We start from the raw sequence: 23640 nt of genomic DNA on the forward strand, positions 1-23640 counted from the left end.
GATCCTTTGGGATGAATAAAAAAATACTAACATTTCATATATGATTCACTGGAGCATTGCCCTTTGGGATGTGAAATTTGATAGGGTTTCCTCTGTGTAGCTAAATAAGTTCATGGAGATTTGGTAGCCTTTCACTGAACCCTTTTTGGACTTTGTACCCAGTGCTTCCCATAATATTTTGTAAAGTACACCTCTGATCCCATTGAAACTTTTTTCTTCCTTGTAACTCAGTTCTAGCTTTAAGTGCTCCTAGAGGTAAGGATTAGGATATTCTTATATTACTTTTGTTTACAATCCTCTGTAGGAGATACACTATCACATTTTTAATCTTTTATGATGTAACTTCCAGCAGAGAGGAGTGAGGGTGGATTGTGTATCCTGCTCTTTTTGTGAGTGTGCCAGAGAGCTGTAAGCAGCTACAAATAGAGCCCTTTGGAGGACAGCACCCCGGTCACTTAGGATATGTCTATACAGGGATTACAAACTTGGTTTTGGCCTGGGTCAGCTGACTCAGACTCTGGGGCTCAAAATTTGCTTAAAAGTGGAGAGAAATTGCTGAAAGTGGCTATCATGCAAGGGTAGAGGGTCCGAAAGTTTGGGTTCCAGCCTGAGTCTGAATGTCTACACAGTAATTTTTAGCCCCTCAGCCCAACCCCTATAAGCCTGAGTCAACTGACCCAGGCCAACTGCGGCTGTGCCTCAGGTCTTTTAACACTGTGTAGACATACCCTTAGATCACCCAGAACACTGAGTGCAGTTAGAGTAGGAAGGAGTTAGGTAGCTTGATTGAGTTTGCAAGGGTAGAATGAATCACTTACATCTGTAGAGAGCCTGGTGAACTCAGGAGGTAATTAGCTCACCAACTGGAGAACCCAGGGAAAAAAACAAGCTGTATAAAAGGCTGACCAGGGAGCAGAGGTGGGCCTCCATCTAGCTGCTGTTACACTGTGTTGCACTGGAAATAAAGGAAAAAACAATAGTTAACATGATTTTATATGTTACTCCAGTGAAATCTGTGTGCTGTATGATTTACCAAGAGTGCTTATCAGCCTGGGTTTGGAGGCGCTGAAGAGAGAGTCTGTTCACAGTTTGGTGTTGGTTATTGATATCCTGCTGTTTCTATATGGATTATTGATTGTTTGGGTTGTCTGACGTTCTCCCATATGACATGTCGTCTACTTTCATTTCTCTAATAGGATAAAATTCTTCTAAACACAGAGAACCTGCATAAAACACTCACATCACCCTTTTTATTGAGAGCCAGTCTGTCCCTTGTGGGAAGAGAAGCCAATATATGCTTAACTATCTAGATCCAATTACCCCAGAGCCCGCAGAGAGGGCATAAAAGAGTGGCTGCTACTCCAGCCACTAAACTGGATTGGAATCCATAGAGAGTCTGATGCAGCCCTGTCACCTGTGGTTTTCGTACTCCACCACAAGCCACAATGACACAATCAATTTCTGAAATGCAACCTTATATGCCAAATGTATGAACTTTGAAAGATTAATCAGCAAAGTGTTCCTTGGTTTATGCAGTGAAATAGTTTTCTTAAGCCAAAATTAGTGTCTGTGATACAGTGTTCTCATACAGAGCCTCAACAGCATACACTGTACAGCACATTCAAGAACGTGATAGTACATACAAGCAAATATATGTTTTATGAAGTACAGTACAACAACATATGTTTCTGTTCAGAGTGATATTAAATAAAATTTTCCAATAAATTGATTCAACCTGGCAACAGTGGCATATAACAGCAGCCAACCATATGAAAAGTAACAGCTGGTTCTTTTGTGGAAGATTACTTTTCATAATTTATCTCTTATGAACAACATGGGGAAAAACCATCATGGTGCAATTTACTGTTGTCACAGTGTGGATAGCAATTTCCAGCAATTCCCCCCCCCCGCCCTTTTAAGCATGTATATTCCACCATGTGATTTATTATAACCACTGTTGGGCATTTTAGTAGGATTTAATTAATATTTTTCAATTTATTTTATTTTTGTTGTGAATGTTTATAACTTTGTGCAGAATTTAAAGGTATTTTATTTATTCTTTAGTCTATTGAGAACTGCTCAAAGGACAGAAAAATGAACTTTCTGTCTAAGGATCTCAAAGTGCTTACAATAAACCTGGCAACACTTCTCTGCAGTGTTGGGGAAATTGAGGTTCAGAGAGTTGTGGCAACTTACTCAAGGTCACAGCTTAAGTTTGCAGCAGTACTGTCAGCTCGGCCCATGCAACCTGACAGCTAGTTCGTCCTTTGAGACATAAACTGTCCTTCTTCAGAATAAATAACACATTCATAACTGCTTCCACAAGTGATGTATACACGTACCTGAGTTGTTTTCTGAACTTGTTTTATATCAAATAAATATCTGGCCATTACTGTTAATTATGATAACATTTTTGCTTACTATGGAATGGGCCGACCCAGATGTCTTTGCTCAGTTTTGACTTAGCTCTTACTAAATCCATTTTTCACTGGCAGTTTGCCTGAGGGAAGATTGAATAAAGAATTTAGTACAATATAAACACTCCTTAGTAGAGAGAGATTAGCTATTCCATTGCTCAGTTATCTTTCTATTTGTTTTGATTCTTGATTAGTTCTTGATTTTTGAAAGCAGGCATCTACAATAATGTATACAGATTTCTGGATGAGCTAGAATATAGTGACAGGTTTCAGAGTAACAGCCGTGTTAGTCTGTGTTCGCAAAAAGAAAAGGAGTACTTGTGGCACCTTAGAGACTAACCAATTTATTTGAGCATGAGCTTTCGTGAGCTACAGCTCACTTCGCATCCGATGAAGTGAGCTGTAGCTCACGAAAGCTCATGCTCAAATAAATTGGTTAGTCTCTAAGGTGCCACAAGTACTCCTTTTCTTTTTGCGAACACAGACTAACACGGCTGTTACTCTGAAACCTGTCACTATATTCTAGCTCATCCAGAAATCTGTATACATTATTGTAGATGCCTGCTTTCAAAAATCAAGAACTAATCAAGAATCAAAACAAATAGAAAGATAACTGAGCAATGGAATAGCTAATCTCTCTCTACTAAGGAGTGTTTATATTGTACTAAATTCTTTATTCAATCTTCCCTCAGGCAAACTTATGCTCAAATAAATTGGTTAGTCTCTAAGGTGCCACAAGTACTCCTTTTCTTTTTTCTAGAATATAATGGATGTCTATGTTGATAAAATATTTTTATTCAGAAGCTTTAGTCAAAATGTTTTTTTCCCAATAAAAATATATAAAATGTGTCAGTTTCCCAGTCAAAGCAGCATGTTATATTTTGTAAAAGTCAATATATACGGAACCATATTGGTGAATTTAATCTACCGTGCTAGAAGATTGATAGATATATGCCCATTTTGCAGTGTTTATCTAATGTATGTTGAGATTATAAAGAACATGTGTATACAAGAAAAAAATTATAAGGAACATGTGTATACCCCTTCCTGGGAAGTAGTTGTTAAAGTATCACTTGTTAAACTTTCTCTCTTTTCCTTAAAATTGTTTTCTGTAGGTAGGAGAACAAAGGCTGTAATAATTGCCCAGTGTCATTTGGAATAATTTTGTCAGAAATATCCAGAAAAAATCATGAGTTTTGTTATTATACCTGAATGATGCTTCATGCACCTCCGGTTAAACTTTCTCTAATTTATTCTCTCTCGCTCTCTTTTCATTTCAGCAAAACCATTTGAAAATGGACAATATCTGGACATCTATGGAATTACAAGAGACCAGGCTGGGGAATATGAATGCAGTGCAGAAAATGATGTCTCAATCCCAGATGTGAAAAAAGTAAAAGTCACAGTAAACTGTAAGTCCTGTTACTTTTTAATCACTAAATCCAGTGGAGAGGAAAACACAGCTGAGAAGAAAACAGACTACTGTAGTAAAGTGGCAACAAGCTGGTGAAATAGTAGCACTTTTCTGTTAAAGTAGCGAAACATCCTGGACACTCGCGGTCCAAGTTAATCCCACAAAAGGGAGACATTGTGGAATAAAGGTTGAAATTATCTGTGTGTCCTCCAACCCTTCTGCAAAATGGATGATGATAATGGTTGACATTTCACATTTGTTGCTTTTGTGGACATAAGTCAGATTCTGGGGTGGTGATATTTTTCAAACTGGAGATTGAACTGTGTAATTCTCATTATTACTAATAGGACTGGAATCCCTGTATTTGGACATTGAAGGCTATATTCTTTTCCTTTGCCACAGTGTTTTGTGGTTTAATATTGCGCAGTTGTATAGTAATGTAGGAAGAAGAGATCATTTAGACTGGTCTATCTCAATGGAAATATATTAAATAGAAGGTCTTATTATGATATAACCCTGGTACAAATACATGAGAAGCTCTGCTAGAATGCAATTATTTCATTAACATCTTAGTAGAGATGACTGATATCAATGGAAGTGCATAAGACTGGCTGTTAGATTTCTTTATAGTCTGTCAAGTCTGTTCTTACGTGGGCTTTTTTTGTCAGTGGTTTGCTTTCAGATTAAGGCTACTCTACAGTTTAAATCAACATAAATTATGTCACTCAGGGATGTGAATTAGTCACTCCCTTGAGCAACAGTGTGGACACTGCTATGTCAGAGGGAGAGCTTTTCCTGCTGGCATACCTACTACTGCTTGTGGGAGCTGGAGTAATTAAGCGGCAGGATAGCTCTCTCCTGTCAATTTAGAGCAGTTACACTACTCTTTTGATTTGAAATATTACACTAATTATATGCTAGTAAAACTACATAACTTTAAGGGGAGGAAATGAGAATAAATTCTTCAGGTGAAACTACAAGGGAAATTTTAGGTAGGCTAAATGCAATTACTCAGATTGTAATTTGGCCAGGTCACCAGGATTAACACTCCTCTTCTCTTGAAAATTGCCTTGGGATCTTAAATAATTACAAGTTGCAAGGACTTTGGTTTGTGTCTTCTTCAAAAGTTAGTGTCGCTAACAGCACAGTGCTTTTTAGCACCATGCTATGAAATTAATTCTGTAATGATTCAGAGAGAGGAGTATGGCTGGCAGAATTGCTTATGCTACTAAATGCATTACCTGGGTTTTCCCTGGAGATATCCTATCAGAACACTGACCAGGCCTGAACATGTTTACTTTATGAAATGGTATGGCTGTAGGCTATTATGTGCTGGGATATAGTAGATCAATGCAGTTGCCTTTTACCCATAGAGGCTTAGTTGATTGTTTTATTCTTATCATTACAGGCAAGATACTGCCTCACTTAATCACATGGAGTAGTACTTACAATGATGTGAGAGAGTAAGGGAAGCAGAATCAGTGCCTTAGTAGGTTTTTTTACATATCCCTAAATTACCAGAGGGTTTCGTACAATTGACCATAATTGGCAAACTCTCTGCCTTGGAAAGGTCCAGGGTTGAAATACATAGAAACGTTGATACATAGATCAGGTTTACATTGGTAAAACGATAATATGAGCAGAACTGTTTCAGGAAGCTAACACTGAGTCTGTCACACTGTACTCAGTATTTCCTGTGTCCCTTGTTTCCATGAACATTTTGCTGAATGGACCCCAAATTTTGGAAAGTAAAAATAATTGTTTTAAAAATCTAAAATTAGTGTTATTTTTATGGATAACTATAATAGTTTTATACAACATGTAAGTGTACAGCATTGTTATTCTTCAGTGTTTTGTTATAAAATAGTGTATTACAGTGCAACTGCAAATCCTTACAATATTGGTCCTTTATCATTACAGTATTCTAATTGGCTTCACATCAATAAGGTTTGTAGAGTGGGGCCCTTATTTTGTGCAGTGACTTTCATGCAACCTGTGTCCCAGAATCTTTTACAGAGTTAAGTGAGCACCAAGGTGTATACTCAGCAGGTGCACTGCCTTACATCCCATGTACCCAAGGGGACATATTCTGCTGGTTAAGAGGCATCTCCAGCCCCAAGACCCCTTGTGCCTATGCCCCTTGTCACTGTTAGTCACATTCACACTTTCTCCTTGTTAACAGTACCTGGCAGCATTGTAGCGGTGCCCTCTCAGCCATCCTTGCTGGTAGCTTCAGGGTTGCATTTTTGCCAAATAAACTTTGGTTCCTCACAGCGCTCCTCTTTCTTCCACCTCCTCTTCAAGAGCCACTCAGGTAAAGACAGAATTTTACACCTGGAGGGAAGGAGGGAGCTGGGTGAGGCTGAAAGAGTTGTTTTAGCGAGGTGCTCAATAATAAATACTTTAATCCCTGTAAGCTGTTATTCTGTCATGGACCTCAGTGACACAAATGCCTCCAGTTTGACTTTGCCCCTTGATGGGGGTTATAGCCTTGTTAAGTACATTGTTCCTTATACTGAGAGCCCTAATAGCTTCTCCAGTCTAATTTTTAGTCACTTATACACTTCCATTAATAATGAATATTTCGAATATTATTTTACACTTTGGCTACTTTTAAATATAAATATATAAAAATATAAATGTAATTTTTATTTAGAGCTACAAACTAACTATGTCCAGGATTAAGTGCTGGCCATTTTTATTTCTGTATGAACCTTTTTTTCTGCTAGAGAAAAATGAAATAAAACATCTAGAACAATCTGTCTTTATTTTTCCCACAAAGCAGCCAAATTGATTTTCTCCTGTTTCAAGTAATTTAGAAGAAAATTAACTTCAGCACTGAGAACCTGCAATATGTGCCAAACTTCAGTTGGGATATTTACATAACCAGGAGCAAAGATTTTAGGGCTAGATCCTGACCTCCATGCTCAGCTTTATACAGGTGGTCTCTGTAGAAGTTTGACAGTTAGATTGACCCCGGCTGCAGAGCACCACTAGAGTCACTCCACGTCTGTTGTTTCAGCCTTCACACTTCAGTTGCATCCAGAGTGCCTGTGTGCCCCTCTGCAGAGGATTTTGACCTGCGGTTCTACTAGGCATGCCCTTGCCATGCCTCCAAACAGCCTTTTACTTCAAGGCAGCCCTCTGACATTACCAATGGCACATATACTGAAGGCAAATCTGGAACATAGGACTTGAAAGAGAGACAGCAAATTCATTCTTAGCCCCCTTCCACAGCTAGATAATAGAATTTTGGGAACTTTCTAGTAAAAGAATCTTTGGACCCCTGAGTGCAAATTACATTGTGAGCCTGTCTTCCCTGGTTCTAAGACAATCTTTCTATTCTCCTCACAAGAATCAGAATCTCTCAGTCTCCTGTGGCCCCCTCTCTATCTTTCTCCCCCTTTCCCTCTGAACCACACAGCCACATCTGTCTCCCTTACCTCAGGACTCCCCATGTCTTCCTCTCCTAGCAGCCTGTTATTTCTCCTTTTTTCTCCTATTATCTGACCCCTTTTCTCGGTTAGAGGGGAAAGAAGGTGATCTTCAGAGCTACCTGGCCTCTTGTGATTCTCTAGGATGAAGAAATGGAAAGAGCAGGGGAAACTTTTGCTATCCCTCCTGCTATTGTTGTACTGGAGAAGAAGGGGACAGGGTATGAGGGAAACATCTGGCTCCCCAGGTTGAGGGAGGGTATTCTTCAGTGAGGAACTCTCTCCATGCTGAGCTATCCAAGGAATTAAAGATTAATTTTTAATTAAAGATTATGTCATGTGATGAAACCTCCAGGAATATGTCCAACCCAAATTGGCATCCCTAATACAAGTCCAAGACTGCTGATGTACAGGACACAGTGTACGACTAGTCTAATCACTCATGTTTTTTGTCTGAGTGTGTAGGATGTTTGTGTACATGAGAGTTTTTGTTTGGGAGGGTATAATGCTAGTTTGAGAAGGGACTCTGTCATTTAATTTTGCTAATGAAGTTTTGTCAGTTTTTTGACATATGCTGTGACTGTGTGTTTTGATTTATTTTGTTTTTGTTTTTTAATGTGATGGAAAGATTCTGAGGTATAAAGATATCTTGCAGTTACAGAATGTTAGCCATATGACTAACTCTGGGGTGGTTGTTTGTTTATGGTTACATTCTTTTGAATCGTGATTGTGTTTTCCAAAATCAATGGTTTGCTCAAGATGTGCTTGCGAGGGGCACTCACCCAGATTCCTAGAGGAGCGCCCAGAATGTAACCTTCTGCCACGTGGAGACAGCAACAACAAGGGCTGGGTTCAATATCTAGGGATTTCTCTTAACAGTACAAACAGGACTGGCTGGAGCCCCCACCTAGTGATCTCAGAAAACTAATCAACACCCGGAGGTGCTTCTAAGAGGCAAGAACTGAGGCCTTGTCTATGCTACAAACTTAGGTTGACATAAGCCACATTAAGTTGATCTAATAATGTATGTGTCTACACTACCGCGTCCCTTCTACCGACCTAAGTGCCCTATAAAGTTGACTTCTGTACTCCGCCTCTGTGAGAGACATAGCTCTTGCTTCGACATCCACAGGTCGACATGCTCGCCAGCACAGCTGATCATGGAGACTCAAGGCCGCAAATGTGCTTCAGCATGGAGTACGCAGGAGGTGGTGGATCTTATTGCTGTGTGGGGAGAAGAGTCTGTGCAGGCAGAGCTCCGATCCAGCAGAAGAAATGCTGACATCTATGCCAAGACTGCGCAGAGCATGAGGGAAAAGGGCTACACCAGAAGACAAGCGTACCAGAAGACAAGGGAGGCAAACAGTTGTTCTGGTTCTGCCCCACAGACATGCCGCTTTTATGAGGAGCTGCATGTGATTCTTAGCGGTGACCCTACCACTTCCCCTAAAAGCTCCCTGGATACCTCCCAGGAGCCCTTGGCAACCTCAAGCAACAACAAGGAGGACATTGTTGTTGAGGAAGAGGAGGAGAATGTGAGTCAGGCAAGCGGAGGATCCATTCTCCCCAACAGCCAAGAACTGTTTTTAACCCTTCAGCCCATCCCTTCACAGGACCAGTTGGTGGTGGAGCATGATGCTGGGGAAGGCACCTCTGGAGAGTACACATTTCCAATCAAACTCTAGGGGTTACATGCTATTATTTTTTATGTTTTATCTGAACAAAAAAGTAGGTGTAGTGGGTATTGGTGGCCACTCCAGCTACACAGAAGGTGCTCTCAGTAAAAGACTGTTTATGTGCATGGGGATGGCCCAGGAATCCTCCATGGAGATCTCTAGGAAGCTTTCATGGAGGTACTCTGCAATCCTTTGCAGCAGGTTTCTGGGAAGGGCTGCCTTATTTTGCCCACCATGGAAGGACACTTTCCTGTGCCATTCCACTATTAACTCTGCTGGCATCATTGCAGCACACAGCATTGTAGCATAACGACCAGGTCTGTACCCAGATGCTTGTAGCATCTGCTCCCTTGCCACCTCTGTTACCCTCAGGAGAGTGATATCGCATAGGGTCACCTAGGGGAAACAGGGAAAGTTTTCAATGCTCACTCTTAAACCGCCAACGAGTAATCCGCCCGCCGTTTGGTGAAATCTGGGTCTCACAACCAGGCGTTCCCAAGTGTGCCATGGTTGTGGTTGGAAGGGATCACCGTGTATTGCAAACAGCACTGAGGGGGAAAAGTGGGAGGGTGGCGACTTCCTGTTTGTCTCCCTCCACAAGCCGGTGCTGCTTTTGTAAAAAAACAAACTATTTGGGGGGCTTTACACTGGTGCCTGTCCTCAAGTACTATCCAGGTTGCTAGGGGTAAGGGGGCTTTTCTCCAGTTTGAACCTGTGATTCCAAGGATGTCCTCCACAAGACCTCTCGCCCAGGCCCTGGGGCCTTACTCACCATGGCTGGAGCAGCAAACTGACTCTTGCAACAGCCAGCGGTTGTGATTACATTGTGACTTGCAGTGAAGTGTATTGAGGGGTGTTTTTTTATTTAAAAGACATTAACCTTGAACCAGAAACAATGTATGCCCTGTCAGTGCTACTCTTGTCTTTGCATTCCTTGCAGCTGAAACCTTGTCAGTCGGTGCATCCTCCACACCAGGACAGTGACTTTCCCAGATTAGAAGATGGGGAAAAAAGACTCGGGAGGACATGTTCACTGAGTTAATGCACACCTCCGAGAGTGACAAGATGGAGCTCAGAATATGGAGGATTACACTATCTGAGAACCTGGACTTGGACAGAAAGGACAGGAGAGCATGCAGGGAACAAGAGCGCGCCATGCAGGAAGAGATGCGGCTTATGAAGGAGCAATCAGATATGTCGAGGCATCTGGTTGAGGTTCAAGAAAGGCAGCTTGATGCTAGAGCCCCTCTGTAGCCTATGCTGAACCTGCTTCCATCATCACCCAGTTCTACATCTTCCTCCCCCAAACATCCTATGAAGTGTGTGTATGGGGGGAGAGTTTGATATCCCTTGCACCCAACACAAGGAGAGGGTACAAGGACTAGAAGGTGTCCATTCCCACACCTTTGATTGTTATTGGAGTGCATCTGTAAGCAAACTTTCCTTGTTTCTCCCCCCACAGTGTTATAAGCCCTTTTGCCCCAGGTTATCTTACTTTTCTTTGCTGTCTCTGTGTGTTTGTATGCATAATAAAACTTAACGGATTGAGGAGAAAAGGCTCTTTATTCATTCAACACTTAGTGGTTAGTGCGGGTAGAATTTACAGGGGATAAAATGCAATGGAGGGGACAGTTTGGTAAGGAACAATGGATAAGTGTCACATTACTCTGGCTTATTGCTGAAACTGGTTCTCAAAGTCTCACGGAGATGCAAAGCTTATCTATGTGCTCTTCGTATTGCCATGGTGTCCGGCTGCTCAAAATTGGCTGCCAGGTGATCTGCTTCAACCTCCCACCCCAGCAGAAACTTTTCTCCCTTTGTTTCACAGATATTATGGAGCACACAGCAGGCAGCAATAACAGTGGGGATATTGCTTTCACTGAGGTCTAACCTAGTAAGAAAACAATGTCAGCGATCTTTTATAATGACAGGTTTCAGAGAAGCAGCCGTGTCAGTCTGTATTCGCAAAAAGAAAAGGAGTACTTGTGGCACCTTAGAGACTAACAAATTTATCTGAGCAGAAGCTTTCGTGAGCTACAGCTCACTTCATTGGATGCATCCGATAAAGTGAGCTGTAGCTCACGAAAGCTTATGCTCAAATAAATTTGTTAGTCTCTAAGGTGCCACAAGCACTCCTTTTCTTTTAGCGACCTTTTAAACGTCCAAAAGCACAGTCCACCACCATTCTGCACTTGTTCAGCCTATGGTTGAACCAGTCCTTATTGCTGTCCAGGCTGCCTGTGTATGGCTTCATGAGCCATGGGAGCAAGGAGTAGGCTGGGTCTCCCAGGATCATAAATGGCATTTCAATATCACCAGTGTTTTTTTTCAGTCTGGGAAGAAAGTCCCTGCTTGCAACTTTCTGAACAGACCTGTGTTCCTAAAGATGTGCACATCACGCACCTTTCCTGACCATCCTGCGTTGATGTTGGTAAAACGGCCCCTGTGAGCCACCAGCGCTTGCAACACCATTGACCCCTTCGTTCTGTGTATTCTTTGGCAAGGTGGTCTGGGACCAAGATAGGGATGTGCATTCTGTCTATCGCTCCACCGCAGTTAGGGAACCCCATTGCGGCAAAAAACATCCACTACATTCTCACGTTGCCCAGAGTCACTACCCTTCTTAGAAGAAGTCTGTTAATGGCCCTGCAAATTTGGATCACAACAGATCCCATGATAGACACTAAACTGGGATGACACTAAACTGGGAGGAGAGGTAAATACGCTGGAGGGTAGGGATAGGATACAGAGGGACCTAGACAAATTGGAGGATTGGGCCAAAAGAAATCTGATGAGGTTCAACAAGAACAAGTGCAGAGTCCTGCAATTAGGACGGAAGAATCCAATGCACCGCTACAGATTAGGGACCGAATGGCTCGGCAGCAGTTCTGAAGAAAAGGACCTAGGGGTTACAGTGGACGAGAAGCTGGATGTGAGTCAACAGTGTGCCCTTGTTGCCAAGAAGGCCAATGGCATTTTGGGATGTATAAGTAGGGGCATTGCCAGCAGATCGAGGAACGTGATCGTTCCCCTCTATTCGACACTGGTGAGGCCTCATCTGGAGTACTGTGTCCAGTTTGGGGCCCCACACTACAAGAAGGATGTGGAAAAATTGGAAAGAGTCCAGCGGAGGGCAACAAAAATGATTAGGGGACTGGAACACATGACTTATGAGGAGAGGCTGAGGGAACTGGGGATGTTTAGTCTATGGAAGAGAAGAATGAGGGGGGATTTGATAGCTGCTTTCAACTACCTGAAAGGGGGGTTCCAAAGAGGATGACTCTAGACTGTTCTCAGAGGTAGCAGATGACAGAACAAGGAGTAATGGTCTCAAGTTGCAGTGGGGGAGATTTAGGTTGGCTATTAGGAAAAACTTTTTCACTAGGAGGGTGGTGAAACACTGGAATGCGTTACCTAGGAAGGTGGTGGAATCTCCTTCCTTAGAAGTTTTTAAAGTCAGGCTTGACAAAGCCCTGGCTGGGACGATTTAATTGGGGATTGGTCCTGCTTTGAGCAGGGGGTTGGACTAGATGACCTCCTGAGGTCCCTTCTTACACTGATATTCTATGATTCTATGATAGATTTACTCACTCGAAATTGATGCCCCACTGACAGGTAGCAGTCTGGCATTGCAAGCTTCCACAGAGCTGTCACCACTCACTTCTCAACTGTCAGAGCAGCTCTCATTTTAGTATTATTGCGCTTCAGGGCTCGGGAAAGCTCTTTACACAGTTCCTGGAAAGCGTCCTTATGCATTCGAAAATTCTGCAGTCACTGCTCGTCATCCATAGCTGTATAACAACGCAATCCCAGTCAGTGCTTGTTTCCTGGGCCCAGAAACAGCACTCAACCATGTCAAGGTGATGCGTGACTGTCGCCAACAACTGCGAATTGCTCTGCTCTATGTCCTCCAGCAGGGCTGCTTGCATGGCATCACATTGTTCTGTGCAGTGGCTCCTGTATCGGCTGTGTAAATACTTCAGGATAAGGCATGAGGTGTTTGTAATGCTCACAACAACAGTGTACAGCTGGGCGGGGTCCATGCTTATTGTGCTGTGGTGTCTGCGCAGGTAATCCAGGCTTGCGAGAAAGGCTTGATTTGTTTGCCGTTGATTTCAGGGAAGGAGGGACATAAGTGCCTCATAGGAGGCTAATGCCATGTTCCCATAACAACTCATACCAATGTTTTGGTCCCATAAGACGTTGCAAGCCCAACCCAAAATTCCACTCAGGTTTGTGCACTGTGGGATAGCTAGCTACCCACAGTGCAGCGCCCCATGTGTCAATGCAAACTCTGCTGGTAAGGATGCACTCCGCTGACACAAGGAGTGTAGTGTGGACATGCAAGATCGACTTGCTTAAATCAGAGGCTCAATGTTGATTTACATGAAGTCTACTTAACTTCGTAGTGTAGACATGACCTGAGTCTCTGTATAACAAAATACAACTTTTATTACAGGGGAAAGGGAATCTTCAAACCCTGCTTCCCCTTAACTTTGCTATAGGCTTCTTGGGTCTGCATAGGGCCCATGCTGAGTATGTTATCCCTTCAATAATTTTTTCTGAAGAAATGGCAAAACCAAGATTCAGGTACAAGATGAAACAGCTTGTGCATATGAAAAACTTGTAAAAGCCAGCTAATTGTTATACATTTTTGTTGGTCTCAGTATGCAACTTGTCCACTAGCCAGCTGAACTGAATGCAGAAACACTCCCAACATCTGTTCCATACCACGACACTTATTCAGTCTGACTAGGCAGAAGAATGACTTATTATATTCAGGAGCATTTCAAGATAAAACTCACTTACATTAGAAAAGCATAAGCACCCTGTAGTGATCAAACTGTTGTGTATATTTCATTCACATTGAATTTTAAATGTAAAATTACAGTTGGGTAGAGAATACTGAAATACTAAGCACTTAATTCTCAATTGTTCTGAGTGTGAGCTGAGTCCTGGGGCTGCCTGGGGGTCATGCTAGCTATAGCATAAGGGATTGTTCCACTCAAGGGCATTAGAGTACAAAATCCTCTAAGCCCACCTTTTACACCTCCATTTGGTCTTCTCTCAGCTCTCATGTCTGCTCCTGAATTCCTCATTCACAGCAGGGGAAACTGGTGTGCAAGCTTTATACCACGGCTGGATTCCGCTACAGAGAGGACTCTCCAGCTGTCCATTTATAGCAGCTTTAAATTCCCTTTGTGCCCTGACTTAACCAGGGCTGAGAATCTGGCCCGTAATCAGCCTAATTACCACTCAAAGAGTAAAAAATATTTCGCAGTGAGGTGTCTTCCATCAGGCTCTCATTGACTATATGGGCCTAATCTGTGTTCTGTTCACTGCATGAGGTCCATGAAGTGAGGAAAGCACAGAGTTTAGGAATATTCCCTACACTGCTAGATACATGGGAGATAGCGTGACAACCCTGGCATGGGTTGACAGTGGGGTTTTGAACCTAGCACGTACATCTACAAAGCACAGATCTCTGTGCCTCTTGAGCTAAAGCAGTAACCTGGTAGCGGTAATAGATTGTTAGTCTCTCTATGAACTAACCACTAGCTAGGGACACAACACATATTGTGAAAACATGTTACATATTCCACCTCTCTGGGGAAACTTCTCTTGAGATCCACAGGATTTAAAGCCCCATGCTTCGGCAGCATTGTCCAACATCCCCATATGGACTTAACCTTAGATATTTTACAACCATAAAGCACAGACCTCTAGCACTGAATAGAAAAGAGTAACTCCACTAGCTGATGATAGTAATCTTCTGTGGCCCAGGCACACTGTACAAGCATTTTACAAAACCATGCCCCACACGCCAGCAGCTAGAAGAACCACCCTTTCCCCTCTCACAAAGAGAGGCCTTCTCACTAACTGTGTCAGCAACCAGGAGGGTTTACACAGGGATTGCACACCATACCTGCTAGCAGTCATGGGAGGGGGTCAGTGAAGAGCCACTTAACCACCGAGGGCTAGATTGTGAAATTACAATACATGTTTGTCATTGCACTGTGTCGGTCAGTGTACACGTGGTTCCAGCCAGAGAACAGAGTAGCCTTTTCACGTGACCTTTCATAGCACATTCCCTACAAGAAATGTGGGAATGGCCAGTCACATTCCTGTGAAGTAGTGCAGAGTTTCAAACTATGTTTTTACATTCTCAGAGCATTGCTGAATAGCCACCCACAACAGCATGCTGAGATGATTTGTAACATAATCCCACTGGTGGTGTTCCAGTTGGGTCACACTGTCCGTTGCAAGGGCATCACCATTCCACCTCATGCTAGCTGACACCATCAGTTCTGTCAGAAGTATCAGATGCTGAACTGAGACATGAGTGGATGCAGCTCATAGCAAAAAGATTATGTCCAACACTGTCTGCTCCTTACCCCAGTTTAAATGCCTGCCTGATGGATAAGGTACATCAGCTAGGCTGGTTGTATAGAGAATGCTCAGACCTGCACACCCCATACTACTCAGGGCTGCATCACAATCTGTGCAAGATGTTTATTTGCCTGTATTTGCATACTGTTCCCTAGGCTCTCATATTGGCCTCAGAGACGCCTGCAGCTGGAAGCAGAATATCACAATTCCTTTGAGTGTGCAATGCTTGCCCAGAGAAGTTTACTACACCTGGTCACATGGATTCCTTCTCTAGGCATCAGTACTAGCTGGGTAGCCTGGTTTATAATCTAGCCCTGAATGGAGTTTCAGTTGCATAGTCAACACAGTGGAATGTCAGGTCTTCATTTCTGTAATCGGTTTGTGGATTTCTGCAGTCATTTAATGATGTAATGGCTCTTCAGCTCTTAGAGACTGAACACCACTATATTAAGACCAGTTTCTTATTTTTATGTGAAAATAATTACATTAAATATGTATTAAAATTAAATCTGTAAGGTTTTTAACAAAAGAATCATAGAAATTAAAGATGGAAAAGCCTTCTGATCATCTTACCCACCCCAGGCCAGTGTAGGATTGTTCTTAATGGTGTGTTCTTCAGTCTCCTTTTTTCTTTTCTTTTTTCCAAATATACACTGAATAAAATATTCACTTTTGTTAGAAAAGTGAACAAATGAAGATAAAAGCCTGCCTTCCTCTTCTTTGTATCCTTTCTACTATTGAAAAATTCTCATATATAGTATGGCAAGAGACCCTCATATAGTACAGTATATTGTCTGTCGAATCCTGCCCCTTAGATCCCAGTGTAGTGTCACTTGTGCACCCAAGTTCTGTCTGATATTGGAGAATAAACTTTATTGCCTTTTCCACTAGATGAAAAGAATGTTTTGGAGTAAACTGCTGTATTAACAAGAGGAGAGAGACCAACTGGCAAAGATATCATAGTCACTTGGCTCAGTGATCTGGAAATTATATTAGCATTTACCACTCCAGTGCCTTTGGACATATTGGATTGGATTCTGATGTCAGTTACACTGTAGTAATTTGGGAGTAACTCCATTGGCTTCAGAGGTGTTACTTCAGATTAGCAGAAGCATAACAGTATGCACTCTGTTCCAATGGCCTTGATTCTACAATTGTAATTAAAGTAGGTATAAATGTGGATAGATGGGCAAGGATATATGTACAAACCTTGATTTTTCAGTCAGGAAAATGCAACCAACAGCAACTCTAGCAAGACACATAGTGAACTCCATACCATACAAAGCAATGATTATCTGATGAAAGTGTAACTCAAGGTGGTTTAGCATCGCTTAGTTCTTTAAAAACCAGATGAGCATTAAGAGCACAGCTCGGGGTGGAAGGGCAGGATGGAGTAGAGGGAAATATTTGAGGGGGCAGCATACTGCAGTTATCAGTAAAGGAAGGGTTTGTGTTTGGGAAAAAACACAGTAATTTTCCTAATCTACGTTTGGTATTGGAGGATGTCTGGTTCTGTTAACCCTATTGATAAAATTCATCCTTTGTTGGCTCACTGGTACCTCCACTTCTATTCTGCTCATCTGCCCATCCTTATACTTTGCTGTGGCTGTGTTTCTGGTACATGATGTGTTCTGCTAATCTTCTACCTAATTCTCGTGGGTTTTTAATTTGGCTGTATTATTTACCTTCCAGTTCAGCTCCTCAACAGATCTTTACTGTGTGGGTGTGGCCAGAATACCAAATAGTACTCTAGGGACGAATGACCCAATTTTAGCCTTTATATCTCACAAGATTTTTACTTGATTTCTCTGGGACAAGGTATGAAATAGGTGCATGCTCTTTTTAGAAGTAACGCAGTCTCTTGAATCCTCTGTTTGGCTTTGCATTTTCCCTTCTAAGCTCTTCTGATCTGCTGATGTACACTGGATTGATTTAAGGTTCAAGTGATCTTTATGCCATCTCTGTATTCTCCTTGCATATCCTCTTGCATCACAACTTTAGTGTGTTTTTTCCACCTTTGGCCATATAGTGTCACGATTATCATGAACAGTTTAATGTAAAAATATATATAGTCAAAAGAAGTAGTTAATATTTTCCTATTAATTAAAAGTTTACACTATTTACTGCAGATCCAGTATTTGTTGAATAAATCAGGTTTTTACTATGCCCTGTAATATACGGTTGCAGTGAACCCTGAATAGCTATGCTGCGTAGGAAATAGGCATATTTTTGAATATGGATATTCACTGCATATAATAGATGCTCAGTCTTCCAAATATGTACAAGAAAATTATGTGGTTTCAATTAGTTTTTGATTCTAAAGTTTCCAGGCTGGATTACATACAACCAGACATAAACAGCAATTTGCTGTTTGCCCTTGTACCGTAAATATTATAACTTTGTAACCTTTTTTTCTTTGCAGTGGTGTATTGCATAAATTATTTTTCTCTTTAATATATGTGTGTCTCTCGTGCTCTCTTTAGAAATGGTGGTCACAGAATTCATGACTTTTTTGCATGTGCTCAGTGAAGAAAGTGTAATGAGATCTTAGCATCACGTAGTGTGGTGATGGTAGTTTCCAAGTAAGGAATACATTTCCAAATTGAGCTAAAATAGATAAGATATAATCCAATTTCACTTTACCAGTAAATCTTATTCGCATTATCCATTACATTTTATAAGGCAAATACTGATTTACAGATGATAATCTTGAGCCCCCTTTTGGAACAACTGGAATCTTGGATTAACAAGATTTTAATATGTATTCTGAAAGCTGGTCTGTAGTTATACATACATTACTGCAGCTTCACTAACTCTTGTCTGTTTTATAAATGAAATACTTGAAAAAAAAATAGAAGCAGTTGCTAAATGCTGGAATCCCTAGAAGCACTGAGGTCATGCTGAGAAGATGAAGAATGAGACACATGCACCATGAAGCAAGCTTTTATTTTAATTTATGTAAAATTGTCAATTCCCTAAATTAATGAATAGCAAATGAGAACTTTTAAATGGACTTGCATTGCAGAATTTCTGTTTTTAGCTGCCTCTTGTAAATTATACTAAAGGTCTGTTCTGCTGTAGCTGTAAAATAAACAGTTTGCTTCAAGCTAGACCATGTGGATTTCACCAAGTAAGAGTCCACTAGCCTTCTAAAAGAAAATGCAGCTATTAAACTGAAAATAAAGGATAAGATTGTTAATTTAAATATAGCTCTTATTGGTCTTGTGCTACAGACCAAGCGCTAGATTCACTGGTGTTGGGGCAGGGTGGTGTAAATTACACTTCCCTGCACCAATTTAGCCTCCTGATCCCTGGAAGGTATTTAACATAAGGGAGGGAACTTATGGACCTGCTACCTACTCTTTCCCCCTGGCTTTCGCCCACTTTTATCCTTTAGTTTTTGACCAGTGCTCCAAAGGAGTTCTGCTGGTACTGATTGCTTAAGGGGATGTTCTGAGTTAGCACATCTTCAGACAATGTCCCCTTCCCAGCCAGCAACGGTCTACCATTGTCGTTCCCCATTAATAAGAGAGGAGAGTTTGCAACTACTTTTCAGTACTGCAACGTACTCCTCTGTTGGGCTTTCCAATGTGAGGAGCCTGCACAGCGTAAGCTAAGCAAATTGGTGCTGTTTGTTAGTTGCATAAGTCATGTGGTATTGTTTCTCTTCTCTGATTGGATCACTTACACAACCAGCAGCTGGAATTTTCACCTAAGTCATTCAGAATTTACTCTTGCCAAATATTAGAATATTTAAGCTTAACATTTCCTTTTCATGACAAGTAGGAGATTTGCTAAATATTCATAGAAAAACAAACACAAGGGACATTAACACAACAAAAGTGAATGCATTTAAAGTTTTGATCAAGAATTTACATAAATATTATTCTAATATTCAATCTGCTCTAATAGTGACTGTTTTGGTTGATTTCTACATGTATAATTTCCAATTTGATTTGTTGCTTATGTACATTTTGTACTATTTTTAAAGGCAAATTGAAATGAATAGACAATATTATGCCCAGGGGATGGACTTCATCAACCTATTAGTCTTTTCCATCTCTGCTATGATTCTTACCACTGTAAAATCCAATGTAATGTTTTCCTTCCCTAATGCTAAGAAGTTAATTAAAGAAAACAAAAATATGTAGACACTGTCATTTAATTTTCTGTTTTATTTCTGATATAATGGTTCACTAAGGATTTGATTCTGCTGCCACTTTTTTTAAATCAATGAGAGATTTGCATGGTTTTGCATAAGAACAGGATAGGGTCCTTAATCGCCTGTGTGAATTTTATTTTAAATGTTTGTTTTTTCTTAGATAGTTTAGGTTTTTGCAGAACAGCTTAACTCATTAGCATGTCTTAGAAGTCTGCCTCACTGTTGCTATGGCAGTTTGCATAATATTATCCATGATGCTCTAATTTTACTTTGAAATCAGATATACTGTACAAGTCACTCTAACCTAATTATATCTGTAACCTTAAAACTACTGTGGAGGAAATTATACTGTACTGTTTGTTGTGCCTCTTACTGTCTAGACATTTCTCACTGTCCTTACTCTTTTAGAAGGTGTGTTACTTTAGAACTGTTGTTCATATTGACGCTTGGCAAAATTAAATTTTTATCCTTTATAAAATCGATATTGATTTTTAAACATTTTTAGCAATTTAAATGTTCGTAGTTGTGCAAAATTATGGGGTGAAATGGCAGGCAATAGGGACACTAGACAGTCATTATTTAATGTCCATAAATGCAGAGATTGAAAAAGTTAAAGCTTTATAACTATTAAAACACAAATTGTCAATATCACATGTCAAAATATACTAAAGTAAATATCCTTAAATGAAACGCTCAAGCAGCATTTTTCTTACTTTGCCTGTTTGTAAGTTTCTGTTATCTATGAAAATATTTTTGTTTGTGTGCGTGTGTGTGTGTGTGTGTGTACAATGAAATCAACATTTGCTAACATTTGCGAATAAAAATCTAATCTTTCCAAGTCTATTCACATTTCATATTAAAGAATTACAAATCACCCACTTGGATTTCATTAACTAAATGCTTAATTTTGGACTATAAGGTGGATAGAAAGTTGGCTAGATTGTCGGGCTCAACGGGTAGTGATCAATGGCTTCATGTCTAGTTGGCAGCTGGGATCAAGTGGAGTGCCCCAAGGGTCGGTCCTCGGGCTGGTTTTCACAGAAACCCACTTGCATTCATGGGATCACAGAATATCAGAGTTGGAAGGGACCTCAGGAGGTCAATATCGTCATAAATGATCTGGAGGATGGTGTGGATTGCAGCCTCAGCAAGTTTGCAGATGACACTAAACTGGGAGGAGAGGTAGATACGCTGGAGGGTAGGGATAGGATACAGAGGGATCTAGACAAATTAGAGGATTGGGCCAAAAGAAATCTGATGAGGTTCAACAAGGACAAGTGCAGAGTCCTGCACTTAGGACGGAGGAACCCCATGCACCGCTACAGACTAGGGACCGAATGGCTCGGCAGCAGTTCTGAAGAAAAGAACCTAGGGGTTACAGTGGACAAGAAGCTGCCTATGAGTCAACAGTGTGCCCTTGTTGCCAAGAAAGCCAATGGCATTTTGGGATGTATACGTAGGGGCATTGCCAGCAGATCAAGGGATGTGATCGTTCCCCTCTATTTGACATTGGTGAGGCCTCATCTGGAGTACTGTGTCCAGTTTGGGGCCCCACACTACAAGAAGGATGTGGAAAAATTGGAAAACGTCCAGTGGAGGGCAACAAAAATGATTAGGGGACTGGAACACATGACTTATGAGGAGAGGCTGAGAGAACTGGGATTGTTTAGTCTACGGAAGAGAAGAATGAGGGGGGATCTGATAACTGCTTTCAACTACCTGAAACGGGGTTCCAAAGAGGATGGATCTAGACTGTTCTCAGTGGTAGCTGATGACAGAGCAAGGAGTAATGGTCTCAAGTTACGGTGGGGGAGGTTTAGGTTGGCTATTAGGAAAAACTTTTTCACTAGGAGGGTGGTGAAACACTGGAATGCATTACCTAGGGAGATGGTGGAATCTCCTTCCTTAGATATTTTTAAGGTCAGGCTTGACAAAGCCCTGGCTGGGATGATTTAGTTGGGGATTGGTCCTGCTTTGAGCAGGGGGTTGGACTAGATGACCTCCTGAGGTCCCTTCCAACCCTGATATTCTATGATTCTATGATGCAACAAAAAATAGTTTCTCAAAAGTGAACAATATATATAAAAGCTTCCAAAAGGCTACTTCACAGATCTGTCTCTGATGTTATGCAGACTTTATTAGACACTGGTGCACATTAGAACATTAGTCACAACAATGTATCTACTTTTTCTGTTTCCTGTAACTTCTAATACAACCTACAGGAAAAGCAATGGAGTCCAGTTTAGCCAGTATGTGTTGTATGTGTGATAAATAACCCTGATCATGAGCACCTATAGACATGAAACCACATATCTATAGCTCTGACAGAAGTGAAAAGGAGTTGCTGATATTCTCAGTGTATTGTACTTTTTTTTTGAGTGAAATCTATCTATACCACATTTTCATGATTTCCTTCCCCCATCCACATAGAACTGCAGTTATGACTTGAAATAACTGTTCAGAAAAAGATAAAAAGATATTCAAACCAAAAACATGTGTATGCAAAGTACTTTCACAAAACACAATTTCACATTTTTCCCGTCTATGGTTCAGGGCATTAGAGGACAACAAAATTAATTGCCAGCCAGCTCTAAGGTACTTGCTACTCCCATGTGGTCCATCTCATCATGGATTCCTTCTAATTCTCAGTCTCTGACTGTAGGGAATCACTAGCTGTCCCAACTCTTCTCTTTTCCTCTGGACCTTCTTGTACAAAACCGCATCTGACAGGAGAAATCATTCTTGCAAATATAGATTGGTCTTTCATTTCTCATCCATCTCCTCATCCTGATTTGGTCTGTGACCTGATGCCAGAATCACATGTGCTGTATACTTACCACATCACTGTAAACCTTTCCTGTCAATGGAAATAGAATCTTGGGTGCTTGATCTTCCAGGCCATGGACTTGGAGAGTTTGAAACTTTTGCAGCATGCTGTCCTCATCACAAGGCAGAACCTTTGTAAATCTTGTAGCTCACACTGCTAACTATTCTCCAGGATTATCATTCTAAAATTTAATTTGTACTCCATTGGCCTACATGATTATTTTCTGGTTGGCCTCTTCACCCACATACTCTAGCAGGCAGCTCTGGTTCTTGGCTTTTCATTTGTAGTGCCCTGCAAATCCATGGATATCCGCTACATATCCCATTTCTTTTCTGATTTAGAATGCTCCTCCTTGATAGAACTAACTTCAAAAAGAATTCTGCACAGAAAATGTTTCTCTGTTGGCCATCTGAATTAACATCCTTGATCTTGAGCATGATTAGCAATGCTACTTGTCAACAACTTCGTAAAACTGATCTTGTATGTGAATCTAATTCTGTATTTTTTTACTCCCTTAAACTCAAGAATATTGTGGGCTAATGGATGTAATCTGCTCAGGTACACAGAAGGTTGTTCTATTATATGTTGATGAGTTTCAGAAAACTGAGTCTTAAACTCTGATACACTCACTAAACTCCCATGGACCTTCTGTAGAATCCTAAAACGGTTTCTAGCACTTGCCTTGGTACCAGCTTATAAGGGTATCTGTAGTGCAAGGGGCAGTAAACTCTCAAATTCTCAGGGTGCAATCCATACCAGTGCGGGGTGGTGTCATCACTTACCCTGCAATTTTGGGTGCCTCTCAATGGTTTGCTCTTGTGGCTCCCAATATGGACTGCTCACAAACAGCCAAATAGCATGCAGGTCACAGTGTGAGTGTCTGTGTATAGTTACAACTCTGGTCTAGCAACTCTTATCCCAGCAGCCTGTCGGCAACGCACCAGCCCCACGCTGGCTTCCAGCAGCCTTGGTTACTACCTTCAGGGTGATCCCAACACATTCCCAGTCCTGAATTTTCCCCCCAAAAATGTGTCTTGCATTGTCCATCTCTCTCCTGGCAGTTCAGATATTAAAAGTCTGTTGTCCCTGTAAAAGGTCAATATACTACTTTAACTGGAGTTACCCAAACAGTTCAATTTTAATACAACACTGGATTAGTTTTGAGTTAAAAAATAAATAAACAATAACTAAAACAAGTTTATTTATTGTGAGTATAGGTAATATAGTCAGAAATGGTTACAAGAGAAATAAAGATACAACACTTTCCATTAGCTGCAACTTAAACTAGACATGGTTCAAGGTAAAATTCTTACCACAGGT

The 23640-nt window shown here is 41.1% G+C and overlaps 1 protein-coding gene across 3 annotated transcripts in view; it reads left to right on the plus strand.

Annotated features, from left to right (window-relative positions):
- The window catches only part of NEGR1 (neuronal growth regulator 1), a 618255-nt gene that overhangs the window by 446732 nt on the left and 147883 nt on the right, over positions 1-23640 (plus strand). For all 3 annotated transcript variants that reach the window (XM_084637118.1, XM_084637120.1, XM_084637119.1), the window contains exon 4: positions 3698-3829. In XM_084637118.1, coding sequence (XP_084493244.1) covers positions 3698-3829 — 132 coding nt within the window. The remainder of the gene's footprint in view (positions 1-3697; positions 3830-23640) is intronic.

The sequence above is a fragment of the Lepidochelys olivacea genome, assembly GCF_965140295.1.
Source record: "Lepidochelys olivacea isolate rLepOli2 genome assembly, chromosome: 8".
Classification (NCBI taxonomy): Eukaryota; Metazoa; Chordata; order Testudines; family Cheloniidae; genus Lepidochelys; species Lepidochelys olivacea.